Source organism: Anguilla anguilla, chromosome 1 (genome assembly GCF_013347855.1).
Source record: "Anguilla anguilla isolate fAngAng1 chromosome 1, fAngAng1.pri, whole genome shotgun sequence".
Taxonomy (NCBI): Eukaryota; Metazoa; Chordata; class Actinopteri; order Anguilliformes; family Anguillidae; genus Anguilla; species Anguilla anguilla.
Genome location: NC_049201.1, coordinates 47,133,139 through 47,157,639, shown reverse-complemented (window position 1 = coordinate 47,157,639; position 24,501 = coordinate 47,133,139). Strand labels below are relative to the sequence as shown.

Below are 24,501 nucleotides of genomic sequence, written 5' to 3'. Positions count from 1 at the left end.
ATTCTGAAACAAAGAGAAAAAAGAAAGGATGGAAAAAAGTACCCTGACAGCGAGGAGATGTCTGGGTTTGTAGTTGTGTGTGGGGCCTAGTGGGCGGTCACAGTATCTACTTGTAGTAACAGGCCCCGTGCAGTTTGGAAAAGGGGGGGGGGGGTGGGTGGGGGAGATTGTAGGAGCTGTTGTAGATACACTATAACAACTTTCTGGACATGTTGCTCTCTGCTATATGACTGCTTGTTTTAACTCTTAAACTGTGGTTCCCAACATCCAATGACTATTTTCAGCAACAATGTGCTATTATGTGTTTTATAATCATAGTAAGAGCCCTGTGCATAACGTGGCTCCTTATTTGCTGTATGATCCAGACTGACAAGGTGCACTGCCACAAATCGTTGTCACAGTTGCAGGTAAGGTTTATATTCACTATAGAACAGTGCATTCATGGAGGCTTTTAGAAGCTGACTGCCATCATTACATGGAGCAGCACGTGTCATTGAAGTAGGCAGATTTATTATTGCATGTTTAATTGATTTCATACAGAAAATTATGTTGGAAATCTGCTTATACTCTGCCTACTATCTGCTCTAAAAATTAAGTACTGGCCCGAATGATTACAGCTGCTGTTTTCCCCCCTCTCTACTCATACGAGGACAATTATGCAGTGGCCCAAAATACCAAACCTTGTAACTGGATTAGCGCTGTGTATTTAAGAAGGAGAGGAAATAATTAGTCTTATTACTGATAAAAATTAATCAGGTTAACTGCCATGCCTCCTGTTTCTCTCTCACACGCACAAACACACACATGTGCACGCAAACAAAATTAGTGTGTGTGTGTTTGTGTGTGTGTGTGTACATACGTGTCTACATGGGTGGCAGCAGATGTGACCTATACAGGATGATGGTCTGACCACATGTCACAAGATGGCGCACACTTGTTTGCATGCATATGCACAGAGCTCTACATGACTGTGTGCCAGCCTATCATCCCCGGGGTCCCATCCAGCCAGTCCTGGTGAGCTGCAGATCTGTGCTCTCTTAAGCCCTTTCTGGATCATTCCATACCAAGTCCTCCAGACCCTTAATAACGGGGTTGCGTTCTGTCTACTCATTTCAAGGCCAGCTGTCTTTGCTTAAAAAACAGGAGTGGGGTGGGGGTAGACCCCCACTCATTAGAATAGTGGTTAAATTTCATAGAATTTTTGCTGTGTGGTTTATGAGTTTCATGTCCGTAAAATTGATTATTTTTCTAAATCTAAACAGAACATTACTAAAAATGTAATGTAAGCACATGCTCATATTTTAATGGTGTAAACATGTGTTGTGTGGCATTTTGCAGTAAAAACATATATGTGTTACTCTTCCAGGAGCTCATAGCTGTTTCTAAACTGCTTTTTTGGCACCCCATGAACTGTCTTTTCAATTCAAATCGATAACCGAGACAACCATACAACTGCAATTTACTTTAAACAAGATAGGATATTCTTTCAAGTGACTCTTCAATTGATTTTTTTTTTCATGAAAGAAGAACCTTTTTGCAGTTTGGGAGTGTTATTGAATTGTGCTGCAAAATTTATTCAAAGTGGATGATCCCAATTCAATCTAGTATGCATCAGACATCAGTGTACAGCAGACAGAACAATATGCAGCAAGCAAACTCAGGATCCACAAATACAACACAGTCAAAGAGAAATTTCCACATTGTGATATGTATTTTATGCCATGCCAGCAATAAAAGGGGTGGTGGAGGGAGGAATGAAATTCTGGGCAATATCTCCTCCCACATCATTTGTCAGTTTAGTTTTTCAGTGTATGGAAAAGATTCTGCTTGAATTTGCCGCAATCTGTCAGGATGAGCAGGGGATAAAAAGGCAAAAAAGTACAAGTGTCTAATGTCTCAAAGGATTTCAAATAAGTCCACTTGAAATCCTCTTTGAAGTTTTGGAAACAGTTAATCTAATGGGCTATAACTAGGTGAATGAGGGAAGAGTGGAAATCCAATCCCCCCCCCCCCCACACACTAATCCAATTTGTTGTGACTGGTCACCACTTTGGGAACATTAAAATTGCAGTCCTCATGAGGTCATCTTGTTCAACTGTCTGCACAAATTCGCGCAGGATGGATCACGCTTGCCCACGTCCATAAATCCCCTGCTTCTGTGGATGCTCATTAGAGCCTGTTCATTTGCTGTTCTTCTCAGCAGAACCGCTGATATAAAACTGGAAAAGCAGACTTTGGGGGAAGGCACATTGGGGTGCTGGAGTGAAAAAGTATCATATTTATCATAGCTTTGACAGGTACATGCAACACAATACCTAAAGATGTGACCACATTAGATGTGCTCTCGCAGTCTACCCCCCCCGAAGAGTTCCCCAAGTTTAAAAGCCTCCCCTCCCCTTTGTTAACATTCATCATTGTGCTCAATGTCTTTGTTTAACAGGCTAGCACCTTTAGCCCTGACATGTCACTCATCCATTGGAACTGGGGAGAAGGCTGTGACACAGGGGGTGTGAGCCCTGACTTGGTGATGAGAGAGGCCGTGTGTGTCCGTGTGTGTGTGTGTGTCTGTGTGTGTGTGGGGGGGGGGGGGGGGTAGTTTGAGGAGCGAAGCCCCCATTCTGACAGCAGGGGTAGACACTGCTGTCACCATCATTGTTCAGGCTCTGAAACGTGGGGAATAGCACAGCGTGTCTGCCCTCTGTGTCACACCGTGCTGCCACCGCTGATCCCTATTGTCCCCATGGGGGTGGCATGGGAGGGTCCAGATCCCCGGCAACAAACATAGAATGTTTACCCTCATGCTATAGAAACAGAAGACCTGTCCGTCATAGCAGCCATCTCCACCCAGACCCTTCGGTCACTGCTCCCTGCCAACCCCCTCACTCCCTCCCTGAGCAAAGCAGAGGCTCACAGGACACACAAGGATTTTTTACAGAAACCAAAAAAGTAATTTGCTTTACAATTATAATTGAACGTGTATATTTAATTTAAAAGTAATTTGTCTTATGATTAACTGAATGCATGTATTTGACCACAGCTTTAAATTAAGTTCTGGTATTCTTGCCGGGGGGTGGGGGGGTAGAAATAGTAATGTGTTGAAACTAACACTGAACCCCATTTTATGTGATTGGTACACCCAACCAAACAATTTTCCTACTTGGTTGGCTCCAACTGTGCTACCCCCCGCACCCCCAGCAGGGTCGGGGTGAAGGGGTAGAACTGTAGCTGACCCCCCCCCCCCCCCCGTCAGTGACTGAGATAGATAGCAGTGACACGGCAGGGTGCACTTTAGGCCGCATCGTCCTGCTGTCATGGGCATGACGCTAGGTGGGGAGGGGGTGTCTGGTTGGAGTTTGGGGTTGGGGCCGGGGGGGGGGGGGGCGTATTTCAGGGTCAAGTGCTGGACTCAGCATTGAGGCTGGCTCCTCCGACGTGCGAGCTTTGCTCCGGCCAAGCTTCCCGCTGTCCTGGGCGGGAGAGCTGAACATAACCCAGGCACCTCCCCAGGGGTCGTTCCTTCGGCTAGCGCTTCCACGTAAGTGACAGAATATGCTGAATTTGCCTTTAGCTCGCTTCATTTAGCCCCGGTCGGTATTGCAGCGCTTGGCAATATCGGTTACAAAAAACACAAAAGGTTTTGCCCCGGTTTAATTAAAAGAATTAAAAGCCTTGTTTCTACTTTGTAGCTCTGCTGGCGGATCAATCCTCACCTGAATTGTTCTGGCTCTGACTAATTGTTACACAGGGTAATGGGCAGATCAAAGGCCTGGGCCTTAATTGGTAGAACAGAGCCAGAGACAGATAGCAGCATTAGCGGAAACAAAAGAAATTACAGTCATCAAAGTTCCAGAGCGCTTTCACGGACGGCACCCGCAGAATGTAAAACATAACCAGAGCGATAACAATCCGCCCCTCTTTAATGGCAGCCTTACCAGGGATGAATGGGAGATCTCCGCTACAGAAAGGTGTGAAGAAAAGCACCACATATAAATCACCTAGGGAAGATTACCTTGGAAAATCGTTGGGGATTGATCCGCGAGGTTAGAGGCAAAAAAAAGAAAAAAAAGAATAGGACGTTACATCTTTGTTAGTGATGATGATTCCACAAAAAAAAAAAAAAAAACAGAGCGTGGATCACGTCAAACGTGTTGAATAGCTGTGGTGTGGCGCAGAAGGTCTTCTGCTTCTGTGAATGTCCAGGGGCATAAATCAGGGGTCCTGGTCCCGGACAGCCACAGGGACTGTTGCTTTTCATTGTTGCTCAGCACTTAATCGATCAGCCCAAGCAGTGGATTACACTGGTAGCTCACCTTCTTAGGTCTAATTGGATTTAGGCATTTTAAACAAAAACCCCACAGACCCTGTAGCTTTCCAGTACCCAGGCTGTTGACAACTGCCCGAGAGCAAAGTGTTCTTTCTGAACTGCTTCTGTGAATGTCCCCTGACATGAATTGAACAACTCGGGAGGCATAACCCAGCAAGCTGATTTGGAGTTAGTCATCACGGTATTTTTTTATTAAGACCACGAAGTCCAAAATGCCCCATACCAGCCATTGTAAAGCCAGCAGGTAATCAGTAACTTTCGGAAGTATCTAAAATACTGTTTATTGCACATATGTACTCTCTAGACCAACATACACTAAAACTGAAATTATATTTAAAAAACCCAGAAAGGAAATCCCTTTAATGCTGAGAGATAATTTTCCCCAGAAAAATAATCAGTCAATTTCCTATTTTGTTGCCCTTTTCTTCCTCCTTTGTCCCTGTTTCTTAGACTGTACAATTAAAACATAATAAAGTGTAGTTTTATGCAGAGAAACCTTCAACTAATGGCCAATTTGAGACCATTCTCCCCTCTTTGCACCAGGCATGAATTTCATAAGATACCTTCTTTAACTTTTAAACATACAAACTAGCTAGTTTGCAAGAAACTAATGTTAGCTACCTAAAATTGTTCTACGCTAAACTGATTTTGCTTTAAAATATTTTTACTCACTAACAACTTCTACCAAAGAAGTCAGTCTGCTAACTAGCTAGTAGTCTTGAATCAGATACATGTAACTTCAATATTACTAGCCTGCTCTGCGTACTGAGACTGGTAACAGAGCTACAGTAGCTAGGTAGTTATCCTAGTAACAATATCTCACTGTGCAATAGTAAGTTAACTGGCTAACTAGCTAACCAAGTTAACCTACTGACATTGCAGGTGTACAATATCAAACATTTAATGAAAGTAAAGTTTTCAAAAAGTAACCAATGTCCACAGGGGCTGTTTGTTCATCCTTCTATTTAAGGTTGCATTTATGAAATTATATAACTAGCTTCTTACGATTATAAAATGTAGCTAATTAAATTAAATTCCATTTCCAAATAGATGGCTCTGTCTATAGGATACAGTTCCTTCACTGTCCTCTACCTGTCCACTGTCCTCTACCTTTTTTTCTGATTGATTGAGCAAGTAAACTGGCTAGAGGAATAAAGGGACTGGAGAGTCATTGTTTGTGAAACTGCCTGTGAAATTTAAGAAAAAATGTACTTATTTACTGAAGATGATAAACCACGGTTCTGGATCATTTCAACATAATTTACCACCACATGGCTTTTGGAACCTTACAGACAATACAGACACACCGTACATAAGGGGAAATGGATAGTGGATGAGGTCATGGATGGGATGGGTTACTCTTCCCATGTACAGCACACCTTTCACTGGGTATAGGGGTACACTGGTCTGAGAACTTCATAATACACAATAGCATACTATATTACGCTAGTAGTCATGGTGATTTCCCTGCAGCTGTGGGTCATGTTGTTTTGTATTTTCAGTTCAGTGTGTGTGCCTGTAGGATGACAGATTGCACATAATCTCTTTTAGCTATTTTGTATTGCTGGTACCTTATTGATCTCTCATATAATGAAGTCTGAGGAACATTCTCTATATTTATCATTGAACCCCACAAACCTTTGGGAAATATAATAGGAAAAAAAAAAGACTGACTGTTGTAAGTAAACAGCTATTAAGGGCAAATATTTGAAGGGCCCAGCCTCCCCCACCCCTAGACAGACAGATTTATTTTTAACTCAGAACGAATATGCAACTTTAGAACTTATCAAATAATAGTAGGTACATTACACGATGAAGAAAGGAATTGCCAGCTGTTGTAACTGGGAGGGAAGGGGCAGACTGGGCAGTTCGAAAGAAAAAAAAAAATGTTTAAACAGATAGTATATTTCCAGGATCTCACAGTGATTCCTAATTTTTTCAGTCAGTTTGTAATGCTTAAAAAAAAAAAAAATATATATATATATATATATATATATAGGAATACTTTCAAGAAATAAATAGATAAAATGTGCCATTTTTTTGTAATGCCCAAATGTATTTTGCTGCGTTTTCACACCAGAAAACCACAGACCAAACCACAGCACGCACTGAATGCCTTCAATCATGCTTTTGCAAGTAATTTCAGGTGATTAACCTGTCATATTGGGAAGAAACATGAAGACCATTCTTATGTTAATAACTCATCAAAGATAGAACCCTATAATTCTAAGCTCCCGAAACGTGTCAGCTGCCATTGCTGTGTCATCACTGTCTTTTTGTTCCCTGAGAAAGGTATGACTACCCCTTACTGTGTAAGACCTACTCCAGCCTGCAAAGAATGCTAATGGTGTCTAGTGCAGTGTTCACTGAGCCCGATGTATTTTCTGTGACCCACCTTTTCTTAAAATATAGCCTAGCACGTTGAAATATGGGATTTAAAATGTTTTTAACATAGCCTATATAAAATAATAGTTTGTTCACTAACTACTACTGTGCATGTAATTTTACTGGCGTGAATGCTTACAGAAAGTGCAATACAGCTTGTTATTTTTTCACATATATCTAATAACCCCCTTTTATGATCCACCAGGGGACCCATGATTCGGGAACTACTGGGTCTTCCTAAGAAAGGAGTGTGTGTGTGTGTGTGTGTGCATCTTCAATACATTCCTATTTCAGGTGCAAGAATTCTTAGCCAATGGCAGTCTCCGAATTTCCTTGAAATTCCCTCCATGCTAGCTCCTCCCACCTGCCCCAAAAACAGTGAATCTGCAAGACTTGGTCTCATTATTTATCTGAAAGAAAGACTAATTAACTCCTTGTTCAGCACCGCAGTTGTCAAAGCCTCAAATATTTGAATATTCTGCCTTATCCCTAAAGATAAACGCATTTGATAAAAAAGAAACAAAGGACAAATAGCATTTTGTGCTAGTCCTTGCATCAAAATGATAACTAGCGAGCGAAACCATCTCCGCACTGCAGTCAAAGCTGATTCTCAGAGGCAAGCCTGGGTAATAGCTGCTGGTAATTTTTTTCTGCCTGACGCAAGCCGAGTGGGTCTGGCTGAAATCCTCGCAGGCCTGTGTTCAGGCCCTGGGCTGGAGTTATTGCCTCCCCTGCCATTGTGAGTCGCTCTTGGGGAAGAATGAGCTTTTGGTCTCCCAAACCACCCCCCCCTCCTCCCCTCACCCTGCCAGCACCTCCTTACTTGTGATTAACTTTCTTCCTCCTGTTATGCTATTATTCAAACCTTGTTGTGCTGCCAGTGTTCCCAAAGGCAAACACGCATCAATCATCGTTAATCCCAGTTCTGTAGAATGAAGATAAATAATACTCAACACTTTCCTAGCTTTAATATATTTAAAATTAAGTATGGTGTGTGTAGGCTTTTTGGACAAAGCTGTAGGCATATTACATTTATTTTTAAAGTACTATGCAAAAATATTGTCTCCTCTTATCAGAATAAACAGAGGGATGAACAGGTATTCGAAGGAGGTTGTTTTCCTTGTGTTTGTATGCTTGCTCTCTCCTCTGTTGAAATATGTTACAGATATGAGACCAAACAAACAGGCAAACAAATATACAGACGTTCAGTGCAGTGGGGGAAGTGAATTGTGAATTTTCTGGTTAGATACAGTGCCCTGCTGTTTCTAACAATGGCACGCTTTTTTCTTTTTTTCTTTTGAAGATGGAAGTAAAATGGTGAAAGGTTGTTTTTCCTCCCTTTTTTCCTTGCAGATAGCAGAGTTATGGAAGAATAATTGGTGGCAAAAATGAGAGTGGGGGGAGGTGGGGGAGGGGGAATCCATTTAATCATTAGCACTGTTTTGGTAGAACATTTATGACCTCAATTGAGGAGCTGAATATTAATATGCCGAATTAGAATACTTAGGAGAGCTTTAATGGTCTGATTCCAGGGACCCGGAGACCCCTTCCGTGCAACTCTCTCCTCTCTCCTGTCACTCGACTGTTTTTGAAACCGCAGGCTTCAGTGGAATACATTATTTCTGCCTGCATGTGAAAAATAATACATGAAAAGACCTGATTAAATGGGCCGGATTCGGATGCGATTCTTTTAAACGACGACTCGTTTGAAACTCTCTGCCTCGGTGGGATACCTTCAGTCATCGCACGCTTCCGCCCCTGGCCCCGCGCCCCCGAAGCCCCCTCCCTCCTTTTCTCTGGGAATTAATTAAAGGAGGACGACAAAAAGTAAATCTTTCAGAGAGGCATTTTTTTCACCTTCATATGGGGCTATGTAGCTAGGTGGTTTGCTTATGAAACCAAAAAAAAAGGGAGGCGCCGTCCACCGTGGTTTGAGCGTTGGTTCCTACGTGGCCCCTTTTGAAGAATGGGGCTGCGCCGTTTGTCGGCGGGCCAGGGGGAAAGCACTTGTAAACGAAAAAGAGAAAAAAAGCGAGCGTGCGCCTAATGCAGACGGATAGCCCCACGCCACTGATGCGGGCACGTTATTAATCAACACCACTTAGAGGAAGTGCTTGCGGGCGGGCACTTTGAAACCTGACATGGTGGAGAAAATAGAAGGGCCACACTGCTGTTCCCAGAGAAGAGGATTGCAACATCCTGTTAAATAATTCATGTGGCTCCTTGCAAATCTGTTGCTTGTTATTGGAGTCTTTTAATCAGATTTTGCATGTCACTGATGTACAATAACAAGCGCATTAAGGTACTCACCATAAGCACACCAGCCAGTGGGTTTTCTGCATATATCAGAATCAACATAAAGCCAGACTGGGCTCTGTCTTATTAATTCTGCACATTAGTGAAGGTGTCATTAAAAAGGAGAGTGCTGAGCTCCACGAATCTTTCTCAACCACTCTCTGCCTTTTTTGCTCTCTCTCTATCTCTCCATCTTTTTCTCTCTCACTCTCTCTCTCTCTCAGTCTCTCTGTCTTCTCTCTCTCTCTTCCACTCCATCTCTCTCTCTCTGTCTATTTCACCCTCCCCATCTCTCTCTCTCTCTCTCTCTCTCTCCTGCTCCAACCCGGCCCCCCTCCCAAACACTCGTTCTGCACCTGAAACAGCGCACAGCTAAATGCGCTTCTCTAGCACACTGATTGAATTGCAAATATGCCTTATGCCAGCGTGTGTTCCCACCTGTCCACACTTTGCAGTGATGAAAAAGATGCTCGCTGTGGTCGTCCGTGTGTCAGAACAGCTTGAGACAAAGCAGAGGTGCGGTTACAAAAGTCCAAATTGCATGCCGTCCTAATGTAGGATCTCAAGGAAACAACATTAAGAGTTTTCTTCCCCCCATTTTCTTGCCGACTTTTCTTTTGATTTGCATTTTCTCTTTACTGAGGTTCCTTATTTCCCTCCGTGCTGGGTCGGTGGGGGGACTAAAAGGGTAGTGCTCTAAAACCGGAGAATTTGTGTCACACTGGGGCTATCTCCTTCCGTACCTGTAGCATGCCAAGCTCTCCTTGCCGATCTGCACTGCAGGACCAGAGGATGGGCACTTTCGAGTTAGCTGCTTCACAGTGCAACCTCCCAGCTGAGCGTTTCACATTGGGGAGGGGGGGGGGGGGGGTGGAGTGCGGGCTTTCTGCAATCGCACCGTGAGACAGCATTTCGCCTGCCGCATTTGGGGGATTTTGAAAGCAGGTGTGAACAGAGGGGACACTGGAGACAGTCGCAGGCAGGAGAAGAACCTGGAGGCTGACCAGAAGACCAGCATAAGCAATAGTGAAGATGGCTTCTACAGAAAAAGAATGGAGGAGTGGGAAAGAAAACAGAGGTGGTCATTACCACATGACCCCCCCCTCCCCCCCTCCAACCCTCAGAAACAAGTGAGCCGCCGACTTCACAGCACCGACATCAAGTAGAAATGTTAAGAGAACGCCGGGGTTATTTGGCAAAGGCGAACTGAGGGAATTTATTTCTGGCTGTTATTGCTCGGTTGAGGTTGCCAGGACAGAGCGAGCTCGGCCAATCGAAGGCCACTATTAGACAGCTGCTCTCATTAGCGAACATGCATTCTGCTCTGTTTTTTTTTTTTTATCATCTTACACTTCTAGATAAATAATTTGCTTTGTGAAGATTTTTGAAGTCTGGTTGAGGAAAAAAAAAAAAAAAACCCAATACAGCAACGCGGCCGGTATTCCCAGAACAAGCGTGTTTCAGCAGAGCAGACCCGAATCTGACTCAGGCTCGTGGGCCGTCTGGGGAGGGAAAAGTAGAGAAAAACAGAAAACCGTGGGAAGCGCAGTAAACAATTTTATCAATTTTATGAAAAAAGAGGCGGGGGGGTGAAGACGTGCGAATGGTTTGTTCTTATCAACCCTTCTCCCCAGTGGGAGAGAGATCTTTTAAATGAGCGAATGTGACTGGTGTTTTCGATTAGTGCCTCTCCACAAGTTGAATCTTATAAACCTCTCTGCTGCGTTCGTCAGATAGCCGGGAGCCGGGGCCGCGGCCGGCTGCATTCGGCGGGGGAGAGAGAAAGACTATAAAACAGTGCGGAGGGAGAGGAGTGGAGAGAAGAGGGGAGCTTCCTTTTGGTGGCAGAAACAGTGATACACTATCTGTGTGCAGCCACGCCGTTAATCACTCCCTAACTCCCTGGGTGAAAACTCGAGGCTCTGGTCTAATCCCCCCCCAAATCTCTGTGGGCCTTGGCCTTAAAGTCGCTGTGCTCTGAAGAGGGAGGGGGAGAAAAGAGAGAGAGAAACAGAAAGAGAGAGAAACTTATTTTAAAACTAGGAAGGACTTGACTTTTTCCATCAAACGCTTCGCCTCCAGGGAAGAGGCCAGTGTGGCCACTGGATTGAACAAGATTTTCTGATCCTTGCAGCCACTGTTGCCTCCGCTCATAAATAGGCCCCTATTTGGCACCGAACCCCTACAAATTTCCCCCAAAACCCAGCAAGGGCTTAGCACTTTTCAGTCCTTTTGGTCAGTGTTTGCGCAAAACATTGGGATAAATCTTCTCCTTTGATCATAGGGTCATGTCTGTGCTCTTCGGGGGGATCTCCGTGTGTGTGTGTGTGTGTGTGTGTCGGCGTACTCGTGCACACACTGTGTTTAAGGAGAGCCTTGATCTGAGCCCCATCCGCAGGTGTCGCATCTTTTATCTTGGCCTTTTCGCCATGTTTGAAAACACTGGCTTTCATGTTCTTGTGTGGCTAACCCCGTAAGCCCCGGTCTCTGAGGCCCACTCAGGGCAGGCCAGCGCTGGACCCGCGGCGCAAAGCACTCTGCCTCCATACAGAATTACCAGAGTGTAAAAGCCAGTTGTGGCTGGGGCAATTTCACCTGAATGGTGCTAAAGCCCTGGCATTATTGTCACTCAAGCATTAGATCCCATAGGGGAGATGGGATCAGAGTGAATGACTGGAACCTTCCCAGAATGCACCGCTCCGGCCCTGCCAGGTCCAGTTTAGCTCGTGTCCCTCCTGCTCGCCAAGTCCCGCCAAGCTTTTTTTTATGATTTCATTCCGGCTCTGTTTGATGGTCGCTGATAAGTGTTTAAAAACACGCAGAGACTGCCCGAGACTAGCACCAGGAGAGGCTCATCAGAGAGGCCCTGTGTCCCACAGGGAGAGAGGGGGAGAGGGAGCGAGGGAGAGAGGGAGGAGATCAAATGCTTCAGGAGAGGCAGGAGCAGCTTATCACTTCACAGAGCCTGAAATAGTCATGGAAGGACATCTCTCTGCCTCTGCTGCAATGCTGAAGAAATGTCTGGCTGGCTGGGAGTCTCGTAAAGCATTTATACTGTGGAGCATTTCATTATGAATTGTTATCATTGCTGTACATGGGTGTCATGCAAATGCCTTATTTGTCCATTTTTGTCTTTTTGAGATTTTTTCAACACAGTTCTCAGATGCACTGCAAGTATTTAATTACTTGATTTACTGGAAAAAAAATTGGTTAAAAACTCCATGTGACTAAATCATGATGACGCGTTGGTAAATTAAAAAAAAGAAAAGAATTTTGTCGTCGGGAATTCTGTTTTTTGAGATACGATAAATTGTGATTATTTCCATCACCTCCTATGACCGACATTGACCTTCCAGCCTGTCGGTGGGTGGTCTGTCTCATTGGAAGCATCTTTGATGGGCATGAAATAAGCCTTTGCCTCAAAAACATGCATGTGAAGACAACTGATGCTGCGGCATCAAGTGCCAGACCTGTGGTAGATTCTGTGAATGATTACAAAATGGCAAATATTTGGAAGACAAACACGCAGAAGGACGGGCAGCCCAGTATCTGGCGTATCTGGCTCGCTCCCAGACGAGATCCTCCGACTGTTGGCTCAGTGACAGGGGTCAAAGGGTCAATGGGATTTTCCAGATCACTGGGCAGCTCAGGCCTGCTTGCCTGCTCGAGCCTAAATGCGGTTAGCGGGAGTCACCGATCCGTGACAGCCCCTCCGCTGTGTCCCTCACATCTGCAATCTACTCGCCAATATTTTTTAAAAAAATTAGGAAAAAAAAACTATCCCCACTGCCCATCTGCAATGCAGATTGCCTCTGAACCCGGGCCCTGAACATGTCGATCTCTTGCTTTTTCTGTTATCTGTTTTTTTTTCCTCCCCCCGTTGGCACCTGGGGGAGTTTCTCAGCGAGCAGCTGAGGTGGCCGCACGTCCCTGGCGGCGCCCGGGAGACGGGCCGCCTCGCTGGCTGCCACCCGAGGGAGACGCGGCTGTGACAGGCCGCGCCGGCTACAGCTGCCAGATGGGCCACTTGGTGTCCCGGCTATCGACGAGCTTCTCCCCCCGCATGGGGCGGGGCCAGTCCTCACCGGGGTAACGTGACTGACAGCCTCCTGAGCCACAGCCCCGCCCATCCCCCTCCCCCTCCCCCCGTTGTTCCCCTCCCCACCCTCCGAGGCCCTTCTGATTGTTAGTTTTAAAAAGAATTACTTGACATAAATCATGAATAAGGAATGAGAGTCCGTGCATTAATTTTTAAGGGTTTTAGTTTTTAATGGCGAACAAAAGTTCTCAGATATTTATAATTTAAATGACAGTTTCCATGTTTCGGATTCGGTCGTGTCGAGCCTGGAAACATGGTTTGGAGGCGCTGGGGCAGTGATGAAAACTGGCTCCAAAATAGGTTTTTAAAAATATTTGGGCCACTTATTGTAAATGTGAAGCCTGTAAATTATTGAGTTGATGTCCTGGAGGTTTTGTAAATTTTGTCATAAAAACAGAAACTATGCAGTAAATGAGATATTTCTACTGAGATGCACCCAAGTGCCCTCCATACTGTTGCCTTCGAGGTGGCTTTAAAGGTCTTTAAAAACAGCACCGCTTTATTATATAAGGTTTAGAATATTGAGTCTTGAAAAGCCTTCTCTGCTCTTTCATGTTTTTTTCCTTTTTTCCTCTTATCCCTGCAAACTTGCCTTTGTACCAGATAAGTTGTGCTGAGTTACCCTCAACATTGGATTGTACGCAATGGATTTCACCCTGAGCGATTCTGTAACATCAAGCCAAATTGTAATCCTCCCAAATTCTTGGTTATATACATAAATGAGCTAAAAAAAAAAAGAAGCACATTTGAATTCATGCACGATAAGTCTTGAGTGTCTGTGCCTTCTCTTATTAAGCTCGCAAAACGTTTTTGGCACTGGTTCTTTTGTTCATGTTTTCTTTTCCGGACACAATCCTGATGCCTCTGCTGTGAATTCCAGTCACGTCGAGCAACGTGTTAAATAGATTGTGTGTTCGGCAAGATTTTCTGCACAGTGGTAATCACTGCGGCGTACTCAGACACATCCCCCCACCTCCCCACCCCCCCACCCCCCCCACCGTTACCAGTCAACAGGCCACTTTGGCACTTGTCCGACTGTCGGCCTCACTCTGGGGCTCATTGCATGAAAAATGCGTTCTGCAGGCTAATCACTTTAGCCTCTTTTCTTTTTCTTTTTTTCTTTTTTTACAGTGTTTCTAAAAGGAATCAGAATTTTGGTCCACAGATAGATTGTGTGAAGTGTGTGCATGAAACTTGGTCAAAAGGCATAATTGCATTTGCTGCCTCTTGGATCCATATCCTAATCAACGGACAAATCATTTCATAACTTTGAAGGTTTGCGTTTCTGAGGTTCTGAGGTGAATTTCATGAAAATTACACATGAAACATGCATGTTGGTTGGGCAGTCATACCAAATTATTTAATGCGCATTATGACATACTGCTATCAAAGTCGTAAACACTCAATAAATGACATTCATGGATAAAAGGTCCCAGTAGGTACACATAGCATCTTATGCTATAACCAATGTAATTGTCAATAACAAAAAACATACACATTTTAAAGGAAAACCATCATATAGGTGTGTTATTGCACACAGTTTGTGCACAACCTTCCCGCCCAACAGTATAAAAATGTATACAGTTCTGTGGACTGACAGCTGCATGTGACAGTGTGGGAACATTGCTGCCAGTATTTTATGTGCTTCATTAGTGGAAATCAATGTAGATTATTGGGGAGGGGCAATGTAAAGATTGACTGACAAGAAGGTTCTATCAACTTCTTTCTGAGGGATAACTGAATTGCAGGTGAGAGAGCAGCCCTAGATAAACTGGTATCCCTAGTTATATGTTAGACTAAAGGAACACTGTTAATCAACTTTATTAAAAAAACATTTTTTGGTGTGAATCCCAGAAAACTAAATATTGAAGATTAATGAGAAGCACTGACAGCATTTGCTTAAGGACTTCTATTATTGTGCACAATACAGATTCATGCGTGGTTACTGACAAGTAACACTTGAATACAAAGAAAAAAAACCCTCATTAAAAGTGAATAAGGCCACCAACCAATTAATTGTTCTACTTTCTTTTGAAAGCATCACAAAAGTCATACAAGGGGAAAGCGTATCTGTGATAATACTGAAGCAGTAGCGGATTGGCTCATTGTGAGTGAAAGTCGCTTTGACTGTAATTTGAGATCTGAGAGTAAAAATGCTTGTATGCCCTTTTTTGTGAAATCGGCCCCTGTTCTAGGAGTTTTGTACAGCATTTGCGAAAAACCTATCTGTGCCAACCTTTACTTTTTACTAGGGCAAATCACCCTGCAGAGGGGATACTGATTCATTCTCCAGTGGCAATATTTGTTTAACTGTTTCCCATGGTCACTCCTGCAACAATCCCTACCGAGCTCCACTTCAGTAATGGACTCTCTGAAAAAGAATAAATAAATAAATAAGTAAAACCTCTGGTAGCAGCATCAAAGGAAATGGGGTTGATTTTTGCCTAGGGTTTGCCCAGTTCAGTCCTCTGGAGCGATTGATTCCCTTCTGGAGAGCGGACCGAAAATCAAACAGCTCAATCTCGCTGATCCTGGCTGATTCGTTCGCTCAGTCCCTTTTCACTGGCTGGCAGCAGGACTGGGGAATTCAAACTGTTTTCTCCTTGTTAAAAGAAAAGCATTAATGGCATGGCAATGTCCAAAATAGAACTTAGTTAAAAGGCCAGCAGTGATTTGACAAATGTATCTGATTGGATCTTGCCGTGAATTTTTGGCTTCAGGAAAATGTTGATAAATATTTAAAAACTGACTCCGGGGAAAGTGTTCTGTCTGACGCACCAAGCGTACAGATGGCCTGTCACAAGGCTGATATACAAATAATTAGCCAACAAACCCCTTTCCCAGAGTTTTATTTCCATTTGAACACCACTGCATACATTTTGACATGAGACTTGTATTCATTATGGTTTTTGATGCCTATAACTGATACAGGAATGTCAGAATAGTATGTTTCAGGCTTTGAATATAAATAAATAGAGGTTTGTTTATTTCATTACCCATTTCATAGATCACCACATGGCACCACTTTTGTCATCTGGTGAGCAGTGCTGTAAAAGAAGATTATGAACAGTTAAGAGTGAATGTGATGTCAGTAACGGACCTAATGACAACGTTGGGCTGTGCGTGGTCATGCCAGAAAAAGTAAGGAATGTAAGATTGCATCGTGTTGTGTTATACTTTAGTGTTCGTGCAAAGGTCAGGGATATAATGACATTTGAGCAAAACGAAATAATAATTTTGGGTCAGCTTTGCCAAGGACGAGTACAAATGAATCATTGCTCATTTACAACCCTTTTAATGAGCGGGCGTTCGGATTTGAATACCAACGTGATCATCAGCAATAATGAGGTACCCTTTGATAGCAACTTCAATCCCTCTTTAAGTGACAAAACACGCAGCACAATGCGGGGTTTCCGAGGTTAACAAATTCGGTTCTCTTAGGGAGATGGCACTGATCACTGTCATTAACCGTGACCGCGGTTCAGCGGAAATGCAGAGTTTCCTCCGCGTGATCCGGAATTGCTGTAATTGAGTTTCTGAGCCGCGCGGACCAGAAGGGCTTCCTCATCCGTGAGCGCCTCTCGAGCTCGATGTTTCCGCTGTGGAACGTTTTCTTGGTCAGGCTAGAGCAGGTCACAGTGGGTTTCGGCATCCCGCTCTAACTGAGAGCTGCGGGACGCCGGGCGACTTGGGAGAGAGCGTGGCGTGCGCTCCTGCCGACGGGACCTCGTCCAAACTGGTGGTTAATGCGTGCTGAATATTTCCACCGAGGGATCCCTCAGCGAGGAAACAAGTACTTCTCAGAGACAGGGGTGAGCTCATTCTGCTGGTTCCACGTGTTCAGTCAAGTATATGTGACACGGTATATCCCAAATGGAATTACATTGTAGTCAGATGGCTGAACTGCGTTTGGGGAACCAGTAGTATGGAGAGAGAATGGGTGTGGGGGAAGATAGTGAGGGCCAGAGCTTTCTCTGCTAACCTTAGTATCAAGTAGGCTGTTGCCTGGGGTGTCTGACACCCACTACTAACTTTATCTATGCTTAGACAAATGAGAAACCAGGGATTTTGCTATTGTCTCATTGGCCGGTTGTTCCATCAGATGCAGGGCATTTCATTGATCACCAGCTGAGAGTGACCCCTGAGAGCATAAAGCAGTCATGTGACACTGCCAGGAACGTGTGACTGGACATCAGCTTGAAGGCAGTTCTGTGCCAGCAGTGTCCAAAATAGCATGCACCCCAACCTCACGCCCCCCCCCCCACCCACCCCCCCACCCAAGCCAGCTTTAGTCATTGTATTGAAAAGTGCTGAAAATAAATAGGACCACAGTTGCATATTGCTATGGTGGCTTGTCTGAGGAGGTCTGGCTTTTTGTCGTCTGCCTACCAGTGATGCAGTTTTTCAATATTTTGCTTTTCAATGCAAAATTACTCTGATCTCAAAAGTGCTGGCTTGGCCCAGTTTTTAAGAGCGCAGATCCCCGCCCCCACCATCCTTCTTTCCCATCGAGTGAGGCTGCGTCTGTAAACAGAGGCTAGGTGAAGCCTGTGCTTAGGCGGTCCAGTGGGGAGACCCGTGAGAGGAGCTCACTCGGGAGGGGAAAATCATTCCCACAGAATGCTTTCAGACCACACTGCAGCAGGGGCTTTCATGGGCTGATGCCTCTGGTGTGTTTTATTGAGTGGGGATTCGTGTCCACAAACAGCCCCGGGGCCCTCAATCAGATCTCAGCCGCTCGAATGGAAAACATCACCAAGATGGAGGCTCTGTCTCTCAGCTGTGAAATTGTTATTGTATTAGCATTCATTTTATGTTGCGCGCCACAGAGTTATTTTTAGTCTTTGCAGGCAGCCCGGGCCTTTTGTCTTTTCTCACCAAAGACTATTCAATATTTTGATTTGCCGTATGAATTCTGACCAGTGGAAATACTCGTTAAAATATAGATGCGGACCATTTTGAGGATTCTTTGTGCATCTCTATACATTATATGCAGGTGGTAAATGAAAGCATAATGATGGACTGGGTAGAACAGTGAAACTGGATGGGCAGTTAGGAAGAGGAAACAGTGACCTCAGGGATGTGGCTGGAGGAGAAAGGGGGTGTCATCCTTTGAAATGAGATGGGGTCTCATTGCTTGTATGAATCTAGCAGAATTGGGGCAATGTAGTAGCTGCTATATTGTACACAATATATATTTGTAATAGTCTCTCTTTATGTACTGTCCTCTCTCTCTCTCTCTCTCTCTCTCTCTCTCTCTTCATCAGCAGTGAAAAATTGCGCTTAATTAACTGTGTGCCTGCAGGAAGCTGGCTGTGTGCAGGGAAAGTGGGCCAGTCTATAAGATCATTAATTAGAATGCTCTGCGCTTCAGTCCAGTAGCTCCCAGGAAGCAGATGGGAGGGCCGTGGTTTCCCATCTCCTGCAACGGGGGCATTTTGTCTCCAGCTGCCAAACACCCCCACCCCTCTAGTGTGCTTCCAGTGTATGATACAAACAGCACACCCGCCCTACCTGCTCCTTCTTCTCTCGCTGTGGACATTTTCTATGGCCGTGCTATGGGACGCAGCATTTGAAAACGCTCTCTCTGGGGCTGGACCGAAGCCATACACCCCTGGCAACCAGCTGGAGACCCAACACAGCAACCCCACTTTTTCTGTGTCTTCCTTTCTCTGTTTCTCTTCTGGAGGCATTTCAGTGTACTGCCTTAAACATATTTTAAACAGGAGAGACAAATGCACTTGATTTGAAGACTTAATTACACTCCCCCACCTTCAAAATGTATGCCATCAGAACAACAATGAGATACACATCATTGAGTGGTTAATTGAGCGCGGAAAGGAGTCTCTGTAATGCTGCAACACGAAAGCTAACCACATCAGCTGATGCAAGGCCGGCAAGAAGCAGCAATTATGCCTAGCCGCCACCACGCTGCTCTGCTTGGGCAACACAAAGCCGCCCATCACCGTGATGGCAAGGATGAGGCACCAGGAAGGCTAGAATGTAACAGGACATTGACCCCTCCTCCTCCATCAGTTGCCATGGTAACATGGAGTGTGGGTGGGGGGGGGGGGGTTGAGAGGACATTTATTGGGGGTCTCTGTTGACAAGCATTTGTTTCTGATCCCAGGTCAGCTGACCGATCTTCCCCTGCCAGACATATCCACAGGCCCAGTGTAGAGGTGATAGGTCGATCTTCTGTAATGATGCCTCCTCCAAGCACCTCCTGCATTCACTGCTGGGTTAGACTAACACACAGCGTGACGCCGTCAACGATCATCACCGGGGCTCGGGCCCCAAGGCCCACGCTTTCGATTGGTGCCCAGCTGGAGTTGTCTGCTTCCCTCCCGTCCCTGCCGGAGGAGAAAGCGGACAAGCTCGATGCGATGACGAAGATGTTGTGTCTGGTACACGGAGGTCTGCTTTAAGTCCTTTCGTCCCTCTCCAGACCTGTTTCAGCAGAACTGGAAAGCTACGAGCTGGAAGTAATTCCAATGGGCAGACATTTCTTCAGTCTGACATGCTTTATTCAACGCATCACCGTTCGGTAGACCCTGAAACATGTCGGGTTTACTCTTTCTCATCGTTCACCTGGTGTTCTCGCCTCTCTCTCTACGCTCTGGCTGCCGGGACTAGTGCCCTGTGGAACCAGGCCGTGCAGTGAATCTGGTACTTTTCTTTCTTCACCCAGAAAACAGTAGGCACCACTGTGGGCTATGATTAACATATCATCTACGTCAGTTGTATAATGTGAAATCAGTGGTAGATGCTCAATGATGATTTGAATATATTTTTTAAAATGTATGTACATTCAGTATATGCATATATATATATATATATATATATATACATATATATACAATCAAATGTGTACACTACATGGCCAATATATATATATATATATATATATATATATATATGCATGTAACACAATGGGCTGTAGATGACTGTATATCAACTCAGGGAAGGGGGAGAGTTTTCAAACAGTATTTTTCCATTTTACATAAAAACCCGTGACTGCACACTGTATTGATATTCAAATTAGGACAGAGCTTTGGACAGACTTAGATTAAGTACACCAGCTATTTATACAATGTCTATATTATATCCATCCTTTTGCCTCATTGCCTTTCAGGCTTAAAAGGATTAGAGGGGTATAAACAAACACATGTACAGCATGTGACTTCTGTTGCTCCATTGTCTTCTTCTTTACCTCCCCACACAAATGCTGATCAGATCACATTGGGGGCCTTTTTTAACATGGAAAAGGCGGGGGGGATTGGGGGCTGGGGCAATTGTAAATGAAGAGAAAGCCTTCCATGTTAGGGTTAGAGAAACCATTTTAACGCTCCCAGTTGACCTTGTTATTGTCGTCTGTACATAGACGAGGAGCCATTGCCCATGTTCTCAAAGCACTTTGCGAAAGTTTGATTCCCTGTTCTTCTGACCAGCGTGTTCAAGAACAGCATGTTCATATTCCATTAGGCATACCGCATGCTGAGGCGAGGGATGGGGGGTGGGGGTCGGCACACAATTTGGGGAATTAGGGTGTTGGGTGCTGGGGATGCACACATTGCAGTGAACAGCCTCCTTGCTGGGTACATCGTCCCTCTGGTCCTGGTTATTCTGGGTAATGTAGTGTTTCATTGTTTCTGCATTGCTGAGGCTCACTGGTAGCTGCTGCAATCTACTGGGAGCGGCACAACAGGAAGTGAGTGAGCTCACAGACTCTGCCCAGTATTTGAAAAAGCCTTCGAAGGTTTACAGCCGTTCCAAAACATATGAGTTACCTACGATACATGCAGTCATATTTCATTCGCTGTGATGTCAGCTGATCGCACCAGAGGATCAGCTCAATCCCGAGCCTCCGTCATGACTTCGGGAAGCGGGACTGGCTCCCCGCGCCACGTAAAGTCGAAAACCTCTGCCGTTTGGTTCCTGGGCGTGGTGCCAAAATGCAGATTAGGCTTCCCCAAAGACGCGGCCCGCGGCTCGCCTCGTACCCGCAGGGCCGACGCAACACGCTCCCCTCACACGCGAGGCCCGCGCGACGGGCCGCTACGGAGGTGCGCGGACAGCGGGGGGACCGGCATTCCCTCGGGCTCGGACCGCCCCCGGGGCGCAGCGCTGGACGCTGCGCGTTTATCCGGTTCGCCCCACCGCGACCGGCGCTGCTCGGCGGTGCGTGCCGTCCCTTTCGCCCGTCGGCTCATGTCACGGTTGTCATGGCACGCGGCCATATCGCCGTTTGTCATGACCCCGCCATGACACTTTCCATTTCATCCCTGCAGTTTAAAAGCATTGCCCACTGAGCCGTGGGGAAGTCTGACATTTATATGCGTCTATGTATGTGCACGTATATTTATAGTGTGCTCAGTCTCTTAGAGCGTGCACCATAAATCAGCTATCATTACCGAGCATTATCAAAGGTTTGTTAAACCCTCATAGGCGTGCATTCCATCTGAGGCCACTGTACTTTATGAGAGATGTCATGTATGGATATCAGATTTGTGGTTTGCTAGGCAGTGTGTGGGGGAATTTGCATACATATTTGCATACATAGTGTCTATCGCAAGTCTCTCTTTCACTGTCTCTCTGGAGTGCTGTTATAGCTTGGTCTGCTTGGCCCCGGTCCTTTTGACATTGCTGATTGAGGAGGGAAGGGTAAGGATTATGGGTGGCTGCCATTTTCCGACGTCGCTTTTTGAGGTGGGAGGAATCCCAAAAGTTTTTGTTTCAGCTGTCTGTTAGCCCTCCCTGTAAGAGAGAAGCCTGCTGTAGACCTGAGCTCAAACTAGCATAAAAAAAACTGGTGCTAGCTGTCAAGAGCTCCTCTATCCTTATCTGTCTCAGACACACACTCCTCTTCCCTCTCTCCCGTCTTTTTGTGTCTGTTGACAACTTGCACAGATGTAGGTATGAGCAGGAAGGAAAAGGGGAAACAGTGGTTTCTTTTTCTGCTTCTCAGATGTGAGGCTTCCTCTTATTTGCTGTTGTCTCCCAGTTTTGCGCGCGCGAGAGAGAGAGACGTGGAGAAACATTGCGTGCTTCGGGCCCGGAAACCTAAAAACGTTGAGCAGACATCTCTGTTTGAGCCGAGGCCCGCGCACCCCACACGACCCCATTCCCCGTCTGATCTTCTTCTGGGAGGGAAAAAATAACAAAACAAAAAAAAAAAAAAAACTTTTGAGAAAAAAACACGTAGAGCCTATCAGACAGCGCTTCTCAGAAACATGCCAGAGAGTGGGAGCTGGCGTGTTCTACAGAAATGTCATTTTTGCTCTTACAAAAGGGTCCTTGGTGTACGTGACAAAGACTCGAGACGGCTGTGGAGAGCGGGGGAGCCGAGCGGCTGGTATAATAGGCCACGCTCACCGCTGCCTTTCTTCCCGGAGCCATTTCGCCGGAGCTGTTATTAGATACTTTTTAAGAAGGACGAGTATTTGGGAGATGGGGTTTCAGCAACTTAATGAATGTGCACCAGGGTTTCAGAAAGTAATGGGTTTGTCATAGTGTGTTGAATTGTGGAGATTTCTGGCCAGGATAATGGCATGCGGGAACGGTATGCTACAGCTGCAAGCCCCAGTTCGCAATGTTTTAAGAGGCAATCATCCAGCCCTGGGTCTGTTTAGAGCTGGAATCACTCCTGGAAGCCAATACCGAGACCAAAAAAATGCTCATTTGTTGTAATGAATGAATTTTATAATTGTATTTTATTAACATGACTTTTACAATCATATTCTCAAAAGATCTGGAATTCCAGCTGGTTTTAGGTTCAGGTTTCAGTTGGTCAGCATTTTATATCTTGAGCATTTGATTACAGTTTCCACACTGAATGGAGATTTTTAGCTGAGACCCAGTGGCCCTCCCCCACTGGACATCACATTACATGACATTTATTTGGCAGATGCTTTTATAATAGTACAATAAGTGCATACCGAAGGTCATTGGAACAACTACAAAACCCAGGTCCGATTATGTACAATACTCATTTTGTACAGTTATTCATAGCCATGAACACATTAAGTCCAGTTCACATAGTGAACATTACTTTGACCTAACCTATGCTAAGTCAAACTAGGAGTAGCGCTACTGGTATGAGGTAACTGGACCTCCCCATCTCTACCTTACTGTTTGCTTTATGCCTGCATGAGCCTGGGTTGTGACAGCGCTGCTTTGTCTTACAGGAGATGACTGGTACCTGTGCCGGCTGACCCTGAACGTGCCCACCGTGTCAGACCTGCAGTGGGCCATGTTCCCGTTCCCTTACCTGGCGGCGGTGGCGCCCGACGCGGCCGCGGGCTCCGTGGCGTACCGGCTCTCGGCCCGAAACGGCGACGGGACCCTGGGGGCCGCCCGCTTCCTGCTGCTGGAGGGTACGTCTTCCCCCGCTCGCTGCTTCACCCACCCCCCGCGCCGCCAGAGACGGGTAGCGCTGAGGTAGCGACCGAGCGCTACAAGCTGCTCGCCACGACGCTGCCCCTTCGGCTAACAGCCAGACGCACATGCAGCTCCGATTCCATGTTATAGACAGCAAGGAAGAGCGAGAGCTAGGTGTTATTCAGCCCTGTATAACTGCAGTTCCATGAGTGTGTAAAATACAACACTGACCACCCCCTCTCCCTGCCACCTCCCCCCCCCCCCCCCAAATCAAAAGGTTAATGTGCTGAGCGAAAAGAAAAAAAACACGATATGGTGACGACTAAAATTATATAAACATCTGGCGTGCGCTGACACAAATAAATATTGCCACCTCAGTTGCGGAGCGTATTGATTTTTTTTTTTTTTTTTTTTTTTTGTGTTGCAATTCAATTACAGTCAGGATGTGACAAGTGTGGAGCATGTGAAATGGCTTGGCACGGCGTTAATGGCTCCCTCAGGATTTCCCGCTTGATTTAGAGCGGTTTGGGTGCCGGGAGTGGGCGGGCGGCGTTCTGCGCCTACCGGTGCGCTCGCCCAGCCGAGCGAGGGGGGGGGGGGGGGGATGCGGCCCGGAGCCGGGGATCCACTCATTTGCGTCTTATTGGAATATTCCGCTTTAACGACACTTCTAATTAACGTGTGACAGCTGCGGATGGGAGCTTCAGTGGGACGGGGAAATTTAATGTTTCAATTTTAATAACCTGTGACAGTATTGTTTAACGGGACTGTCTCTTCACTGAAGGATTAAATGGATTAACCGGCTTTACTTTGTGGATGCTGATTTTTTAATTCTGGCTATGGAAACCTCCTATCCCGTTTCCTTTTAAAATGTCCGCAGAATATTAATATTTCTCATACTGTGAACCCCCCAGACCATATTTTTGGTAGTCTGATCAAACTATCAAATAAATACAGAAATACTGAGAAAACAGTAGCTGCCATTTTTAGCAAAAGAATCTGCATCCCCCATTTCACT

The 24,501-nt window shown here is 45.5% G+C and overlaps 1 protein-coding gene across 1 annotated transcript in view; it reads left to right on the top strand.

The window, feature by feature from the left end:
• The window catches only part of si:dkey-22o22.2 (neural-cadherin), a 102,967-nt gene that overhangs the window by 25,591 nt on the left and 52,875 nt on the right, over positions 1-24,501 (top strand). Inside the window, exon 2 of the mRNA XM_035416595.1 lies at positions 23,291-23,479. Coding sequence (XP_035272486.1) covers positions 23,291-23,479 — 189 coding nt within the window. The remainder of the gene's footprint in view (positions 1-23,290; positions 23,480-24,501) is intronic.